At 59.4% G+C, this 17,045-nt stretch overlaps 6 protein-coding genes across 6 annotated transcripts; 2 read left to right on the top strand and 4 right to left on the bottom strand.

Moving 5' to 3' along the window:
- Nucleotides 1–1,366: 1,366 nt before the first annotated feature.
- On the bottom strand, nucleotides 1,367–3,322 carry PLICBS_008633 (kinesin; the record flags this gene model as incomplete). Its single annotated transcript, XM_018324912.2, has 2 exons — nucleotides 1,367–3,009; nucleotides 3,076–3,322. 2 exons carry the CDS (start codon nucleotides 3,320–3,322, stop codon nucleotides 1,367–1,369), a joined length of 1,890 nt encoding a protein of 629 aa, XP_018176306.1.
- A 793-nt stretch (nucleotides 3,323–4,115) lies between these two features.
- PLICBS_008634 (uncharacterized protein) lies at nucleotides 4,116–4,793 on the top strand (the record flags this gene model as incomplete). The annotated part of the gene is made up of 1 exon (XM_018324911.2): nucleotides 4,116–4,793. One exon carries the CDS (start codon nucleotides 4,116–4,118, stop codon nucleotides 4,791–4,793), a length of 678 nt encoding a protein of 225 aa, XP_018176305.2.
- Nucleotides 4,794–5,314: 521 nt separating this feature from the next.
- On the bottom strand, nucleotides 5,315–6,379 carry PLICBS_008635 (uncharacterized protein; the record flags this gene model as incomplete). The annotated part of the gene is made up of 2 exons (XM_018324910.2): nucleotides 5,315–6,171; nucleotides 6,241–6,379. The coding sequence occupies 2 exons, from the start codon at nucleotides 6,377–6,379 to the stop codon at nucleotides 5,315–5,317; spliced, it is 996 nt and encodes a 331-aa protein (XP_018176304.2).
- A 370-nt stretch (nucleotides 6,380–6,749) lies between these two features.
- PLICBS_008636 (uncharacterized protein) lies at nucleotides 6,750–10,883 on the bottom strand (the record flags this gene model as incomplete). Its single annotated transcript, XM_018324909.2, has 2 exons — nucleotides 6,750–7,000; nucleotides 7,088–10,883. The coding sequence occupies 2 exons, from the start codon at nucleotides 10,881–10,883 to the stop codon at nucleotides 6,750–6,752; spliced, it is 4,047 nt and encodes a 1,348-aa protein (XP_018176303.2).
- A 1,088-nt stretch (nucleotides 10,884–11,971) lies between these two features.
- PLICBS_008637 (importin alpha subunit (Karyopherin alpha subunit) (Serine-rich RNA polymerase I suppressor protein)) lies at nucleotides 11,972–13,969 on the bottom strand (the record flags this gene model as incomplete). Its single annotated transcript, XM_018324907.1, has 3 exons — nucleotides 11,972–12,883; nucleotides 12,943–13,452; nucleotides 13,736–13,969. The coding sequence occupies 3 exons, from the start codon at nucleotides 13,967–13,969 to the stop codon at nucleotides 11,972–11,974; spliced, it is 1,656 nt and encodes a 551-aa protein (XP_018176301.1).
- An 825-nt stretch (nucleotides 13,970–14,794) lies between these two features.
- Nucleotides 14,795–17,010, top strand: PLICBS_008638 (uncharacterized protein; the record flags this gene model as incomplete). Its single annotated transcript, XM_065601428.1, has 3 exons — nucleotides 14,795–14,939; nucleotides 14,994–16,220; nucleotides 16,310–17,010. 3 exons carry the CDS (start codon nucleotides 14,795–14,797, stop codon nucleotides 17,008–17,010), a joined length of 2,073 nt encoding a protein of 690 aa, XP_065457500.1.
- Nucleotides 17,011–17,045: the final 35 nt, after the last annotated feature.

A 17,045-nucleotide genomic window follows, 5' to 3' on the forward strand; every position in this document is an offset into this window, starting at 1 on the left:
AGTCGTGGCACCGGGTCCGACAGAGTTATGGGACGGCTGAACGAGTCGTGGGATGGCAGAAAGGACAGTCGCATAGTGGGAACAGGCCTGGGATGGGAATCGTGGATGGTGTTTTGGGCTGCGCTTGGGATTTGTCTTGGGGCTGCCTAATTAGGCAAGTACACGGAGTTGGAGCCACCAGCCTGGAGTTCTACACGGACGGGCATTGGGAGGAGTCGAGGAGTTTTCACATACATAATACACGCAAATTGTACACCACGGGACGGGAACACACAACAGCGTTGGTCTTTTCTCCGCCGCAGAACAACTCTAAATCGACCACGGGGCATACACTCGTCATGCCATTCATATTCCTTCTCTCCCTACTCCCGGATATCCGGACCGGAGGAGAAATGTCCGGCATCACCTGTTCATGCATGTGCCATTTGTTTTCTCTCTCCCCTCTCTTCCGGATGTCCGGAGGAGAAATGTCTGGCTCTCCATGGCCATCAACCTGGCGGCTTGGCTGCTGATCTGAAGTGATCAGCTACATGTATTTATTCCTGAGGAAAAGCTCATCTATAGAGAGGAGTTCTATTCGCACAAAAAGGGAAGTCTAGTCGCATGGACGCTCCTCATCTATCTGGGCATGGGACGGCAGCGGCGCGCCGCCGGTTGCCGTTGCTGCTGTCGTTGCCTCCGTTGCTGCTATCTGATATACTTACGGGGAACTCCCGCGACGGGCCCAGGCTCCCCTCCCACCTTATTTATGTGCCACGAGCTGGGCGGCACGCGTTTCGCCAGAAAAATGTCAAATTGGTGCGGAATATCTGTGCTGCTAGACTTATCGTCACCCGTATCCTCCAGAAATACATGGACGAAGCCATTACCAAGTCGATACAGAAACAGAAAAAGGTGATGACCACGTCATGGGATGCCATGACAAAGGAGAACAGGGAGATTGCGACAACAGTGGACCAAGAGAGCTCGAAAACCACAGCCAAGGAGGCATATGGCAGCGTGGCTCATCAGTGGGAGAACAACTGGTTCAAGCTCGTCGACGCCAACAACACAATGGTGGAAGTGATCGGCGATTTGGCTGAGATGACACGACCTAGCTTGGCCGTACCCATTTCCCATGAACGGTTGGACAAGTTTATCTGTGCGAATAGCACTACATTTTTTTTTTTACAAAAGAGGCCCTATCTATGGTACGTAGCCCAAAGCAAGTGGTGGTTCGTCCATGCACCCCAACTCCAGCGCTTGCAATCCGTCGTCAGTCTGTCAAAGTAAAAGCTCGCGTCACTCATGTCAGCCCCGTCTACACCAGTTGCGTAGATCCCATCCCATCCCATCGCGTAACACCCCGTGCGGCGCGGCGCGCCTCTTACACGTTCTTGCGCGTCCCGAGGGGCATCCGCACGCTCGCGTCGTCCTTGAACCGCGACAGGTCCCCGCCGATGAGCTTGCGCAGATTGCCCATGTCGGTGAGGTAGCGCTGCATCTCCTCCTGCAGCTCGTCGCCGGCGGCCGTGCTGTCCGAGTCGTAGCCGTAGTCGTCGTCGTACTCTGCCTCGTCGCCGTCGTTGTTGACGCCGCTGTTCTCCTTGTACGCGGCCTTGTTCTCGGCCCCGACACCTAGGAAGTGGTCCCCGCCGTCGGGCGCGGACCTGATGGTGACAGCGGGGATCGGGTTCTTGAGGCTGTCGATGGCGAGCTTGAGGTGCAGCTTGAGGGCCTCGTTCTCCGTCTGCAGCTTCTTGATCTTGCTCTCGGCCACCATGCTGCGCTCCTCCATCATGCGCTGCATCTGTGCCACGCGCTGCTGGTACTCCTCCAGCTTCTCCTCGGCCTCCTTGGCGTTCTTCTCGCGCTGCCGCGAGTCCGACACCGACACCTGCAGCAGGCGAATCTCCTCGGCCATGGCCGCGATCTGGGCGTCTCTCTCGGCGGTGGAGATGTGGTCCTGGTTGACGACGGCGCGCGTGCGGATCCGCTTGGCCTGGTCGGCGTACCGCAGCGTCGAGAGAGTCTCTTCGTAGTCGGACGGGGCGATGCACGCAATCATGGCCGTCTTGCTGTTTCCGCCGAGTGAGTCCTTGAGGAGCCACGTCAGAATGGAGTCGCGGTACGGTACGACGTCCTTGCGCTTGCCGGAGCGCAGCTGCTTCGGGTCCGCGAGGGCGGCGATGACGCGGCCGAGGGTGGTGAGCGACTTGTTGATGTTGCTACCCTCGCGGAGTCGCGCGCCGGTGGCCTCGGTCGACTTGGCCCTCTCACTGCCCGCCAGATCGACGAGGCGGATGCGCGAGCTCCGCTCCGTCGTCTCGTCCGTCTCCATGTCGTGGTGGATCTGGCGCAGCATGATGGTGAAGACTGCATGGCTTCGACTGCTAGTGTCGTTCATTTTGGTGCTCGCCGTCGTCCGCGAAGAGTCGCCCAGCTTCATGTAGCGCATGATTTCGTTGATGCTGCGGACGGGCACCTCGGTCAGGTCCTTGACGTAGGGGCCCTCGGTAGGCGACTCGCGGATCTTGAGGTAGTGTGGCGCCGAGCTGGGTACCATGGGCACGAGCAGGTCCCTGACGTGCTCGTTGTAGACCTCAAAGTACGAGACGCGCACGTTGTAGGCGACGTTGGAGTCTTCGTTCTGCGCCGCCTCGATGCGCTCAAAGAGGTCCTCACATGTGCGGGGGATCAGGCCCGGCTGCTCGGGCGTGCCCATCATGGTGTAGCTCTTGCCGGAGCCGGTCTGGCCGTAGGCGAAGATGCAGGTGTGGTAGCCCTCGAAGTTGTGGTCGAGAAACTCCTCGCCTAGGCTATTGTAGACGTCCTCCTGGTGGGCATAGTGGGTGTCCTTGACGTCGTGGCTCCAGAAGGAGTTGTCAAAGGTGAACTGCTTGTCGTCGATGACCTTGCCGCGCAGGCTCTGCTTGCCATTGGGCGTGCCGGGAATCTCGGGGGCCTTGAGAGTCGTGACCTGGGTGATGGGGTCCATGTCGATGAGGCATCTCGTAGCCTTTTCGATCTCTGTTTGGGTCCTTGTTGTCAGCAGCCTGAGCTATGCCACCGGCAGCAACGCACGAAGCGACATACCCCTTTGCAGGAACGCGCGCACGCGCACGACGACCCTTACGTTTCCGCCGCCGTCCATCCTGGCGGGCACGGGCGTCGACGCATCGCGAGAGCGCAGCGACGGCGTCGAGGCGGACGACGCTACGAGGCCCGAGGCAGACGAGGTCGAGGACGAGGGCATGAGCCGCGCGTCGAGGGCCATTTCCAGCAGGGTCTCGTTGATGTCCTGGACACTATCGCGAAGCCGCTTGCGAAGATTGCGATACATGAGCGAGCCGGGCAGCCGGGAAGTCGTGGTGGAGATTTGATGTCGGACAAGGGCTTTGTTTACTTTGGCGTGGGGTGAGGCCGTTGTTGCCGGGGGGAAGCGCAGGGGCCGCCAGCGGTCGCAGCGGTCATTGTTACAGGGGATGCTTTTGTCCCCTGGTCCGCCTCCACTGCCAGCCCGTGCCGTGCGCCATTGGATTAGCTAAGCGGGCGCGCACGGCATTGAGACACCTCAGACAGCATGGAAGTGAGCTGATGTGGGTCTGCCGGCGAGAGCCAGAGACAGTGTGTTGCCGTATCGAGTCGAGCGAATTGCGCGGTAACAACGCACTAACAGAGTTAAAGCACACCTACCGCCTGAAGGAAATACCCCGTCATCACATCTCACGAACGCAGCTCTCCACCGTTCCAGTGAATTTTGTCCCCCGCCCTGACGCGCCAGAGCTGGACCACCGCCCCCCAAGCTCGTTTACGCGTTTCCCGCCGTAGGTGATTGATTGCTTGATAGCCCGTCGTTTCTTCTGTCAAACGAACTCCTCTTTCCTCATCCTCCTTGTTGTTTCTCCCATCGGTTTTGCAATCCTTTTCCATCGTGTTCCCTTTCGTCGCAGCGGCCCCGTTTCGTTTTCTTCCACCGTTTACTCAGTTAGCTGTGCAACTTGCGCCAGGGACCCCTTCCTCAATTCCTCCCAGACCCGCGCGTGTGTGTGCGCGCCGCGCGCGTCCTTGCCGCACCACCCCCAGCAAAGCCGCACCACCAGCACCACCAACGTACTTCCCACACAGCATCAGCCATGGCGCGCACCAAGGAAGACGCAAAGGCTGCCGCAGCGGCCGCCGCCTCCGCCACCGCTGAGCCTCCCCGTCGTGGCCGCGGTCGGCCAAAGGGCAGCGGCAGTGGCGTGAAGAAGGCCTACGTGCCCACCGGCCGCCCGCGCGGTCGCCCTCCCGGCAGCGGCAAGAAGAAGGCGGCGACGGCTACCAAGGCTGCTAAGCCTTCGACTGGCACCGGCCGTCCGCGTGGCCGGCCCCCGGGCAGTGGAAAGAAGACTGCCGCAGCGGAGGCGACGACCAACGGAAACGCGACGCCCACGCCCAAGACGGCGGCTGGACGGCGCGGCGCCGCTCGCAAGTCCGACGCCGACGTGACCGCCTCGACCAGCAAGCGCGGCGCGCGGGGCCGTGGTCGAAAGTCTGCCGGCTCCGCGAGCGAGACGCCCGAGGAGTCGGGCGCCGCCGCCGCTGCGGACGCAGAGGAAGAGACCGCATCCGACAAGGCCGAGGGTGAGTCCGACGACGCTCCGGTCGCCGAGCCGTCAAACGAAGAAGAGACGCTGAACGAGAACGCCGCAGAAGGTGACGAGGTCGACGACGACGAGCAAGACGAGAAGATGGACGTGGAATCCGGAGAGGTCGGTGCCCAACAACCGCCGTCGCCCTGGATCGCGGGGATCAAGAACATGTTTCGCTGATGGCTTTTTTTCTCTTTCCTCTGTGTGCAGGGCTCCGGATCCGAGGAACAAGAAGAAGACGAGTAAACGCTCGCCACGCCCCCAAGCGAATGACGGTGCGACACCGCGGCCTCTCGTCTCCGTCTCTCTGCCGCACCAACGCCAGTGCGGAACGGCAGCGGCGTTACGAGACGAAAACGACATCGGACCGCGAGAACGGGCTTAGCAACAGTTGTTTGAGCGCATCGCAGGCGGCTTCGAGGAACAACCGGATATGGGATTTTGGGACGGGGCTCTTTTCCTTGGTCGGCGCTGATTGGGTTGCGCCGGATGTCACTTTACGCCTCGTGTACTATTATGCGCTGCCCCTGTTGTCTGATGATGATTTTTGGTATCAAAAACGAAGAGGCATTGTAGCAATGCGGAACAGCACGGGGACGCTGCGTGTCTCTCTCTCGCTCCCAAGATCCCGTCGCCCTCTTCGTGCCAGGCGAACCTATTCTCGCCACCACTCAGTCACTCACTCACTCACCCACGTGGCTTCACTCCTTCTTCCACGCCTCAAACTCCTCCTCGAGGTGCTCCTTGAGCTCCTTGAAGTGGTTCTTGTAGTTGCGCCCGCAGCGCCAGCACACGAGGTCGCGGCGCAGGAACGCCGCCTCCTTGGGGTCGCGGCGCGGGTCGCCCTCGGCCAGCGGCAAGTCGGCCACGTCGACGAGGAAGGGCGTGTTGAACGAGTTGTAGTGCTTGCGGTGCTTGAGCGCGGGCGAGTGCATGTCGCGCGACAGCACGTGGATGTGCAGGTGCCGCATGCTCGGCACGGCGTGCACGCCCACGAGCACCTCGGCTTCCCAATCACGGCCCTGCGGGAGCTCCGTCTCTGCTCCTCCCCCTCCTCCTGCTGCTCTGCCTCCTCCTCCTCCTCCTCCTCCTCCTCCTCCTCCATCTCCGCCATCACCACCACCGGCCCCACCACCACCCGCCGCCGGGGTCACATCCACCTCCCCGTTGAGGACCGCCTCGCGCGCCTTATCCGCCCTGCTAAACCTGCCCAACCTCCGCCGCAGCTCCCCCGCGACCAGTTTCCGCAGGCGCGCCACCTCTTCCTGCACCTCGCGCAGGAACGTCGGGTCCGCGAGCGCGTCAAACGGGTGCAGGAGGTTGACGGCGGGCGAGCGCGGCAGCAGCAGCGCGTGCACCGTCGCCTTGGGGAACTTGTCGCGCAGGGCCACGAAGTCCGCGTTGTGGTAGATGACGGGCGACGAGGCGGGGAAGGACGCCGGGTCAGAGAGGTACGCGCCCAGCGCCATGCGGTCCTTGAACGGGTTGGGGTGCGACATGCGCGGCGTCTTGGGTTTGGGTGGAGGTTTCTTGGGTTTGGGGCCCATGAGCACGGCGACTGGGGGCGGCATGTGAGTGTCGGCTTCCACTCTTTTGCACGGAGGGTAGATGGGGTGGGTGAACTTACAGGCATTCTGCTGTGCTGGTGCTGAGGCTGATGATGATGCTGCATTTCCTGCGGGCGGCGGCGGCGGCGGCGGCGGCTCCTCGGCTTGGAGCTCCTCCTTTGTCATTGCCTCTTCCGAGTCGGTGTCCATGTCTGCCATGGTGGTGCCGGGCGCTGTGGCGGGGAGGATGAGTGAGGGCGCCCGGGGTGGGTTGGCGGGTAAGGCGTGAATGATGGAGGTGAGTGAGTCTAAGTTGAGAGACGTCACACGTCGTTGGTCGGCGCTCAGGTGAGGTGAAGTGAGGTGAGCGAGCCTGGCTTGGTGAGCCAGACGGCGCTTCAACACGCCACGACCTGGGATTTACGATTGGCAGACGGTTTCAGTAGAAAAGATCTTACGGTCATTTGAATACCAAGTCTTTTTTATCATTGCTCTACCGTTGGCGTCTATGCCCGTCCTGTCGCGTATCCCAAGACGTCACCAGCCACAAGTCTCCAGCGTCCTTGCTGCATTCACACATTCATCCGACTTATGCATCCAACCCGTTGAGCTCAATCAGCTTCTTCACCATCCGAATCACCTTGTCCTCGCCGACGTCCAGCCCCGGGTTCTCCACCTTCTTGGCAATCACGTCGTCCACCATGCCTCTCAGCCTCGCCACCAGCACGCCGATGCGCGCCCAGCCTCGCAGTCGGATCCATCCGTCCACCAGCAGGCCGCGGCCGAGCGTGTCCAGCTCGATGGCGCCCGAGAACATGAGCAGCGTGTACGCGTTGAAGGCTGGTCGGTTGAGGTCAGCATGCCATCCACTTGCGTGTGTCGTCCATCTAAACAACTCAAAATATGAAGCGGGTGAGGGCAACTTACGCGTCAGGTCGCGGATAAATATCTTGCTCGTCGAAATGATGCTAAAATACGACATGTACGCCGCGCTTCCCGAAAAGCCTTGGCTTCCAAACAGCGTGCTGCTCGGGTGCACAAACACGCGCCCGTTCTCCTGGTTAAAGTACTTGATCAATCGCGCCTCCGGATCCAGCTCCACGGCGCCCGACATGGAGCTCGCGTACTTCTTGTCCGGGTACTGGATCCTCGCGATTTGCGGCGCAAAGGCTGACGCGATCAGAGCTCGTATCAGCAACGGGTCTCGCTGGGCCGCGCTCGAGGATGCGTCCGCCTTCCACGGCGTGGCGATGCCGATCTCAGAAAGCGCCGTGTAAAACTGCGACTTGGTGTTTGAGATATCCGACAATGTCTGGAAGGAGAGAAAGTTCTCGTCGCACCACGACCTCACCTGTCGCTGCGGGATGCGGTCTCGCATCAGCCCGTCCCACTGGTGGAAGGCCTCGAGATCTGTGATGAGGTCGCCGTCCCCGCTGAAAAAGGTCATCCTCGCGCTTCTCGCCTCCTCTCTTCTCTCCTGCGGCGACAGGAACGGGCTTCTGGCGCTGAGGATGGCTGCAATCGTCACGCAGTCGTCCAAGCAGCCAAAGATGGCGCCAAACACCATGAGCTTGCCGCATCGCAGATCTGCCGGAAGCATGGCAAGCTGCTGGCCCATGGCCGTGAGCTCGTCTCCATCCATGGCGCCCATACGCTGCAGCAGCTTGATAGCGCCCTCGATGGCCAGCGCCGCCGGCGGAGTGGGCGACCGGCCCAGGAAGAGTGCCACGTCGCGCATGCCCATGGCACGCACCGAGAGGCAGAGCTGCTCGAGCGGCACTCTCCGGATCTCTGGCTCCGGGCGCTCGGCCATCTGCTGCTCAAGGTTTTGCGTGAAGAGTTTGTAACACCGGCCCTCCTGGACGCGACCCGCGCGACCACGCCTCTGCTTGCACGCCGCTCGCGACGCGAACGTCTCTTCGAGCCTCCGCATATTGTTTTGCGCGTCAAAGCTAGTCTCCTTTACCTTGCCACTGTCAATCACGGCGATAATGTCATCGATGGTGATGGACGTTTCTGCGACGTTGGTAGCCACCACGATCTTGCGCTTCCCAGGCGGTGGACTAGCAAATACCCTCTTCTGCTCTCGCGTCTCCAGGGACGCATGAAGGGGTAGGACGTGTAAGGAGTTTATCGACCGCAGGTAGTTGCATGCGTGGTTGATTTCACCCACGCCGGGCAGGAAGATAAGGATGCCGCCCGTCTTCTTTTCGTAGGAAAGCTCAAAGTCGATGGCCTTGACAGTCTCCGCAAGCAGGTTGTAGTTGATTCTGTGTCCAAGTTTCTGGATGATCTTGCCCATTGCCTCGTCACCGATGAAACCCTTGTCGTTGGCTTCGGCATTGAAGCCTGTCATGCGGATGACATCGTCAAGGTAATACTCATCGACGGGGAAGGTTCGACCGGCAATCTCAACGGTACCAACATTCAAGCCCTCCGAGGCGAAGTAGTACTTGAATGTGTCCGCGTCGAGGGTCGCCGACATGAGGATAAGCTTGAGCATGTCCTTTTTCGTCCTCATCACCTCTCGGATGAGATTCAGTAGGAAGTCGGTATCCAAGCTTCTTTCGTGGACCTCGTCGATGATGACATGGCTCACATCCGCCAACGCTGCCACGACGTCGTCGACTCGCCCGCCAGACGTCTGCAATCGCCGCAGCAAAACGCCGGTCGTAACAAATGTGATTCGCGTGTCCCGTGACTGCCGTGACTCTCCACGAATGGCATATCCAACTTCGTCGCCCACACGGGAGCACCGTTCTTCCGCCACTCTGTCCGCGAGGCCAAGCGCTGAAATTCTGCGCGGCTGCGTAACAATCATGTTGGCACATTCGCCAAGGCCCTGCCCGTACAAGTCATCCAAAATAAACTGCACAGACTGTGTGGACTTTCCGGATCCCGTCTCTCCGCTGATGATGGTAACGTGGTTGTCGATGACGGTCTGAATAATGCGCTCTCGCATTTGCCAAGCAGGCAGCCTCTTCCGCTTCGCCAGCATATCCTTCCAAGCGGGACTTTCTTGTCTTTTGAGCCATCGTTCCGTGCTCTGGGTGTCCGTCCGCCATTGGAGGTGTCTTGGGGGCCTTCGGGACCGCTGTTTTGATGCTGCCGATGGTACGGGGTGGTTTTCGGAAGCAGCGGACGACACCGCGGAAATGTCCACCAGTTTACCCGGGTTGTCTATGATGGCGTTGATGTTCTGCTGGACCCAATCCGTGACGAGGTATATCTTCATCGGCTCGTCCTGAAGGGACTCTTCCATGTACGCCAGCGCCTTCTTTGTGACGCTCAGCTTTATGTACGACGGGAGCTTGGCGACAATGGCGAGAATCAGATGCTTTGGATAGCTCGATGCTTTCCGGACTTGAAGAAAGGCCTCCACCTCGCCCTGCTTCGGATCTTGCGCGTTCCTGACAGACTCCAGACGTATCTGAATGACCTGATCGCCCTCGCGGCGGAAGTTTTCGCCATACATGGCCTCGAGGCTTTCGACTTCCTCTTGCCACTGCTCTTCGGGAGAGCCCAGGTCGAGAAAATCATCCGGGCCATCGGACGCCTGCTCGGTCGAGGTTGTAGAGAGCAGGATATTCTGCAACGCCTCGGCGGCCTTGCCCTCGTCGCCCCCATTTTCGTCGACCAGCCTTGTGCAGAGCTCCAGGGAGTAACCCGTCTCCGAGAGCGACTTGATGATGCCCTCCCGCCTCAAGTTGGTGGCTCCAACGGAGATGCCGGCCGAGTAGCTCTCGGGCAACGCCCACCGCGGCAGGTCGTCCTCCGGCACATGGATTAGCAGCCACTCCAGCGTCTCCTCCCGGTCTTTGCAGTACTCGACAGCTTCCGCGACGTGGCTGCGGCGGAAGCCCAGCTTGGCCAGCTCCGCAACCACCGCGTCCTTTCGGTTCTGAGGCATGCGCACGCCGTGTGGGTTCCAGGTGATTCCCTGTCGCAGCAGTCCCTCGAGCTGCACTCTCGTCTTCCTGCCCATCTCGACCTTGGGCGCCGTGATCCACCCCTTCATTGGGTTGGGCCCTGCACCTCCGTTGGCGCCGCTCAATAGCACGAGGCCCGCCGCGCCGTGCATATCCTTCGCCTTGGCCTTTGCGGCTTCGGCCTCCTTTCTCTTCTTCTCGGCGGCGGCCTTAGCGTCCTGGCGTTCCTGCAGCGCCTTGAAAGGGTCGGCCTCGTACATCCACGCCTTTCCCTCCTTGACGTCCTGCGCTTTCAGCGCCTGGAACTCTTTCCAGAGGGACTTGTAGTCCGGCGGCAGCACGGTGTGCTTGTTCTGCATGCTGCACACGCGGAAGAGGGCGTACGTAGCCGCCGCATGCTTGGCCTCCAGTGCCGTGTCCCTGAGCAGTAGATGCTTGTGAGTCGGTGGGATCTTGAAGGGGTCCAGCTTCGTCATCTCTTGCGTCTTCGGGTCTTTGGCGCTCAACGTGACCCAAACCGAGAAGCCCTCGGGCGTCTTCCTCGTGTCGTAGTCGGGCTTCCCCCACTGCTGCTTTTGGCAGTACTCGCTCAGCAAGTTGACGGGGAGTTTTCCCGTCCAGGACGAGCCTCCGATGATTTGCTTGACCGTGGGCTTCGGCGGCGGTGCAGCCGGGACCGGAGGGGCGGCGGGCTCGGCTGTCTTTTGGCCCTTTTTGCCTTTGGCTGCATCTTTGGCGGGGTTGGCCGGACCAGCGGCAGGCTGCTCAGCCTTGCCTTTGCCCTTCTTCACCATGACATCGACTTGTGCCGGATGTTGGAGTGCCGCGGACAAGCAATGTGGTTGCTGTGACAGAGGCTTCAGTGAGGGAGTGAAAAACTGGACCTGTTATCGCACTGTATGCAACCCTACCATTTAGCGCTGACAATACAGTGCATAGTCCGCTATTGTCGCTGTGGCAGGACCTGCCTGGGAAGGTAGTTACTCGGCAGAAGTCCGGTAGCATTCACAGTGAGGAAAGACCACCACCAGAATACCACCACCATGACACGACGGGTCATCATACCTGCGCGTAGTACAAGAAATGTCTGGGTATGGCAGAAGAGCTTCCGTTCCGGCTACAATGAGAGTACGGCGGCCTTTGTCGTTATCGGCACCATAGAAGTCTACACCAACATCTTCAACTTGGGGCCGTGGCACGGAGGGAGCCCAGTATTCTCGTCTCGCACATGTCATCCTGCCGGCGTCACGTCGACCTCAGAGGCCAATTTTTGTCAAAATGTTTCATTCGCTACGTCGGTGTCCCATTGTGACCCGCAACCACTTGGTCGCCAGGTCGGTCACGACACGCGTCGTGCATGCAAAGACCCGGATGCACTAGCACCGGGTCCAGGACGGCTCGAGGCTTAGTTGTCGACGTCAAGCTTTTCATTCCTTGCCAGTCGTCCACGATCCTCTCCAGCCCGGTCATGGCATGACATGAGTGATGTCTTTGGCCGCCTCGATGAGCCCGCATTTTCCGCCGATGCACCTTCTCTCGCAGCGACGGATCAATCATCATCTCTCATCTCGCGACTGCTAACCTCCGCTCAGGCTGGAGCTTTCAAGCTACCATAGGGCCTGCATTTCTTGCCAGGACTCTCACACCCTGCGCAATCTTCTTCATGCCAGATTCAAGACAAGGGGCTGTGTTGGTGATATCGGGGATGGTGATTGCCGCCGCGCCACCTGCCAGCAGGGGTCGGTGGGCGGGCGACTGGGTGATATGACTGGGGTAGGGGTATTTTGTTTCGGGGATGTGTATTGTCGTATGGACGAGAACAAAACCCGACGCCGCTGTGATGGTTGCACAGCGGCGTTGCTGGGGAGAGGCAGCCATGCCTTTACATGTCCATCGAGTCGCCTCCGTTGGCAAAGTTGAACCCGCCCGATTGGGCAGGCGCATTGGTGCCGAAGCCGAAAGTGCCGTTGGGGCCAGCCGGCTGAGCCATGCCCTCGTCGGCGTTCTCGACATCGTCCGAGAAGTACTTCTCGATGATGTGGTACGACTTGACATAAATCTCCTCGTTGGCGTTGTTCTGGCACTCGTGGATCTTCTCCATACCGCCGCACTCCTCAATGAAGAGGGCGTAGCGGTTGATGGACTCGGCGCTCTCGCCCGCCGCCTGCTTGTCAAGATCGCCAATCTTCAGAATGTTCTCCAAGCCGTCGAGGGCGACCTGGATGATCTTGTTGTCGGGGCAGGTCAGGAGATCGCACAGAGGCTTGATGCAGCCCTGAGACACCAGATAGCGGATCTGCTCAGGCTTCTGGAGGCCGCCGGAGGTGGCGTTGCTGATGGCCCAGCAGGCCTCCTTGCGGGTCTTGAGGTCACCATTCTGAAGAAGGTGGATCAACGGCGGAACAATATTCGCGTCGATGACAGACTGGATCTGAGACGAGTTGCCGGCGGTGATGTTGGAAATGGTCCAGCAAGCCTCCTTGCGAATGCCATCCTTGGTGGAGCTGAGCAGGGACAGGAGGCACGGAAGAGCCCCGCAGTTGATGATGACTTGGGTCTGGACATCGTCACCAGTGACGATGTTGCCAACGGACCGGAGAGCGGGCGTCTGCACAGAGGTAGAAGCGTGCATCAGCAGTTCCACCAGGCGGCGGGGAATGCCGGCCTCGATGACAGCCTGGATCTTATCGTTGGAGCCGTCCGACAGGTAGGAAATGGCCCAGCATGCATCAATCAGGACCTCATCGTCGAGGGAGTAGACGAGCTTGGAGAGGACAGGGAGCGCAGGGGAGATCTGGGAGGAAGGGAGAGTCAGGCCCAGCAGATACAAGATAGGACCGCAGGGTAACATACCATGTTCCAATCAGGCTGCGGCGTCTTGCCGCGGCAGAAGTTGCTAAGGGTCCACGTGGCGTTGCGCAGCATGCTGAGCTTGCGGCTGTCCCCGAGGAGGTTCAGCAGAGGCTTCAGCGCGCCACAGCTCAGGACATAGTCGCGGCAGTGGGGGCTGTCGCCGGCAATGTTGCCCAGAGCCCAGACGGCCTGTTCCCTGACATCGGGCTCGGGGCTGGCCAGGAGCTCAACAAAGATGGGGACGGCGCCAGCCTCAATGACCACCTGAGTCTGGGTAGCAGACCCGGAAGCGATGTTGGTCAGGGCCCAGGCGGCCTCGAACTGCACCAACGTATGGGGCGATCGCAGGAACTCGACGAAGCGGCTGACGACACCGGTCTTGATGACCTCCTCGATGGGAGGGTTGCGCTCCTTGGACAGGAGCTTGCGGAACTTGGTGGTGGCGGAGATCTGGGCGTCAATCTGGTCGGAGAAGACACCCTGGACCATCTGAGGAAGGTCCTCGTTCAACTGCAGAGAGGCGGTCAGCCATCTTGACAGAATCAGGTATTGCAAGGGGAAGGGGTAATGCTGATAGCCTGAAGCAGCTTAAAAGACTCGTGAAGCGTGCTTCGGGGCCGGATGATGCTTGAAGCGCGGTGTGGGGTCGTGCAGCACATGCTTCCCCCACACCACAAGCGACGCAGTGGAGGTGACTGACGAGGGGCCTAATCCAGCGCTCAAAGCCGGCAGCCCCGCCGCAACAAAACACATGGCAAAAACAACAAAGAATCAAAGGGGAAAGTGCACGTACCTGGGACTCTGTGGGAGCCGACTCGTCATCACTATCGGGAGCGGCGCCGAGCGAGGCACCGGGTCGGTTCTCACCGGATCCAATGCCTCGCCTCTTGGCCAGGTTCTCCTCGCGCTTCGCCTTGCGGATCTCGACCTGCTGCTCCTCGCGGCGGCGGCGGAGCTCTTCAGGCTTGAAGGTATTCTTCGCCTTGAACTGCGTCCGGCGATGCTCCGGAATGTATCGCTCCGCCATGGTGACGAAGGTGAAGGATTGCTGGCGGTCGGGGTGACAAGCGCTGGTGCCAAAGGCGAGTGCGGGGGTTTGTTGTTATGGGAGGAATCGCTGCACCCAGGTCGAGTAGTCACTAGTAATAGCGATACACTGACCGAGCTTGGAAAAGGCGTCGCTGAGGCGGGAGCTGCAGCTCGGAGGATGAGGCGGATGGGCAACCCGGCAGAGGAAGGGTGGCACTCTGTTGGTGATGGAGAAAAGTTGACTTTTGGAGGAGTGGGAAGGGGACTGCGAAAAGAAATGACCCCAGGCCTGTTAGATTCGTTTGGTTGCCAGAGAGCCTGACTGAGCAGCCGCCGTCGCCTCCACTGGAGAAACCGCCCTGGAGGGGGCTCTTCCTGGCCGCCTGAGGCAGAAAAATTGTGCACGGCAGGACGAGCGGGGAGGGGCGGCCAAACCTGGGCTACTCGGGCTACCGCCACGCTTACGGTGGGTTCCGTGTCTTGGTCGTTAGTGGGCTACCTCTGAGTTCTGGCTGCGACCTGTAGGTGCGCGCTTGCCGCCATGGCGCCTGCAACTCCAATGCAAGGAAGCACTGTGAAACCCGAGGTCACGTGCACCCGCGCCGACCATCAAGCTGGTAGTGCAGACAAGACGCGGTAGGTCCGAGTGGGCTTAACGCGTCTGGTTCCACGCCCGCGATATTCGTCCCCGTCGCACCGTCTCGTTCCCCGCGCACTCTGTTCGGCAAGGGCCCTGCTCTTTTTCCGATATCTCTCTCTTTCAACCAATTGTTCCATAGCCTGTTGGCTGGACTTCTAGGTCCACGACCGCCATGAAGGGACCATGTCTCAAGGCCTAGCAGAGAAGCTTCCTCCAGGCTATACCACTGTGCGAGACATCCTTGATGGCAAGTGCAGGAAGGGCAGTCTGGTCAATGTAATTGGAATCGTGGCCGAATTTCGAGCGCCGATACCAACGAGGGGCAAAGGTAACAGCTCCAAAATGCAACATATCTCATCACGCACATGCTAAGCGCCTCCAGATTGGAAATGCCAGATCCGTTTCTATGACCAGACGGTTGAGGACGAGCCCGATGTGTCACTGGAGCTGAATATCTTTCGCCCTCAGGCTGAAATGCCTGAGGTTGGATACGGGGATGTTATGGTCATCTCTCAAGCCAAGGTATTCTCGTCGATCTTGCATTCCCTCACGCAGTGGTTAATGATGGTGCGGCAGGTGCAAGCATTTCAATCCGCAAACGTTTCGTTGCTCACGAGTGTGGCAACGCGCCTTCGGGTCTACGAAGCTGCCAAGATTTCCAAGCCTCCCCGGGATCCTACGCCCGCCTTGAGAACGTCGGCCAAGCCGGGCACGGCGCCGTCGCCCGGTGAAAAGGCGTTCATCTCGCTTCTGTACCATCTGATTAACAAGGAACGCCTTCCCGCTCCCTCGGAATATGAGGTAATGAAAGTACAGTCTGTCAACATCAAGGACAAGTACAGCACACTCAAGGACGTCCAACAAGGCATGTACACCGACACGATTGTGGAAGTCGTTCGCGAGCCTTATTGGCTGGGTGACAAATACACGCTCTGGGTCTCCGACTACACTGAGAACAGTGCCTTCTTTGAGCATTCATTTGGAAGAGGGAAGTCACCGCGAGGCCAGGTTGGCGATCCATTCGGCATACTTCCTCAGAACAAGGAGGAACAAGACTGGGCCGGTCCCTTTGGACAGCGAAGCATGCAAGTCACTTGCTTCTTTCCGCATGCTGATGTCGTTCGCGACCATCCGGTTTCGAAGGGGTCGTGGATCAAGATGCGTAACTTACACATCAAGTTTGGCCACAACAACGCCAACCTCGAGGGGTTTCTCCATGAGGACAAACGATATCCAGAAAGGATAAATCTCTTCCCCCTGGACCTGAGCGATCGCGAGAATCTCAGCCAAGAGCTCAAGGACACAATCCGGCGCAGAAAAGAGTACGAGCAAGCGTACAAGAGTGAGCGCAAAGAGCTCGACAATACTATTGAGAAGAAGCGCAAGCAGCTTGACGAGGCAGCTGTAGCTGGTGCAAAACGGAGGGCCGACATTGGGCTCGAGCCTGCGCCCTCGGTGAAACGGAACCGCAAGGAAAGACGTGCACATCTTCAGAAAGCCGCCGCAGAAGATCGTCAAGCTGCAACAACGCAGACGGCCTCACTACCCGATGGCCTAGTAAAAGAGATGAGCGACCCGCCACCCAGTGTGCCAGATCTGAATCCTCAAAGTACGTTCATCCGCCGACTTCATTGGTCCAGAATACTGACGAAGCAGTTCAATGCGAGAATCATCAGCGGCCAACTAGCTTAGTCGCAGACATCCTCGCACCACAGTATCGCGAGTTTAGCATTGACGGCGAACGCGTCAGGCTGGAGGTTCCCTTCTCGAATCGAAATTACCGCACCAACGTCAGGGTGGTCAACTTTAGGCCGTCCGATCTGCGTGACTTTTGCCATCCCAAGAAGGCAAGTTCTCCATACGACTGCCTCTCGGACGATTCTGGTGATGACGAGGGCAATTCCGACACGGATGTGGAAAGTTGTAACGAGAATACGCTGGATAATTTTACGGCCGTGAAGCGCTGGGAGTGGAAGTTCTCGCTGGAATTGGAGGATGCCGCTGTGCATCCCGGGAAGCAGAAGGAGCGATTCTGGGTCACAGTCGACAACTCGGCGGCCCAGTGCCTCGTCAACCTGGACGGTTCCAATCTGAGGCACGACCGCAAGAATCTCGACGCGCTCCGCCAGCAGCTGTTCATCCTGTGGGGCGACTTGGAAGAGCACAAGAGTCGGGATACAAAGAGGGCTGCCACCGGCCACGACAACCCCCCAGAAGACAGCGATGACGAAAGCACCCCCAACGCCACGTCCAAGGTGTCGAACCGCCCGTTCTCGTGCTGCGTGCAAGAGTATGGAATCAAGATGCCAGAATCGGATCCCGCAAAGGCCAACGCCAGCGACTCGAAACGGTGGGAGCGAATGTACAAGCTATTTGGCACCAAAATCTCTGGGTCGTGAGGCACACGCCCACGCATGTCACGGTTATGTTTACT

Source organism: Purpureocillium lilacinum (genome assembly GCF_023168085.1).
Source record: "Purpureocillium lilacinum CBS 284.36 DNA, scaffold_6, whole genome shotgun sequence".
NCBI lineage: Eukaryota > Fungi > Ascomycota > Sordariomycetes > Hypocreales > Ophiocordycipitaceae > Purpureocillium > Purpureocillium lilacinum.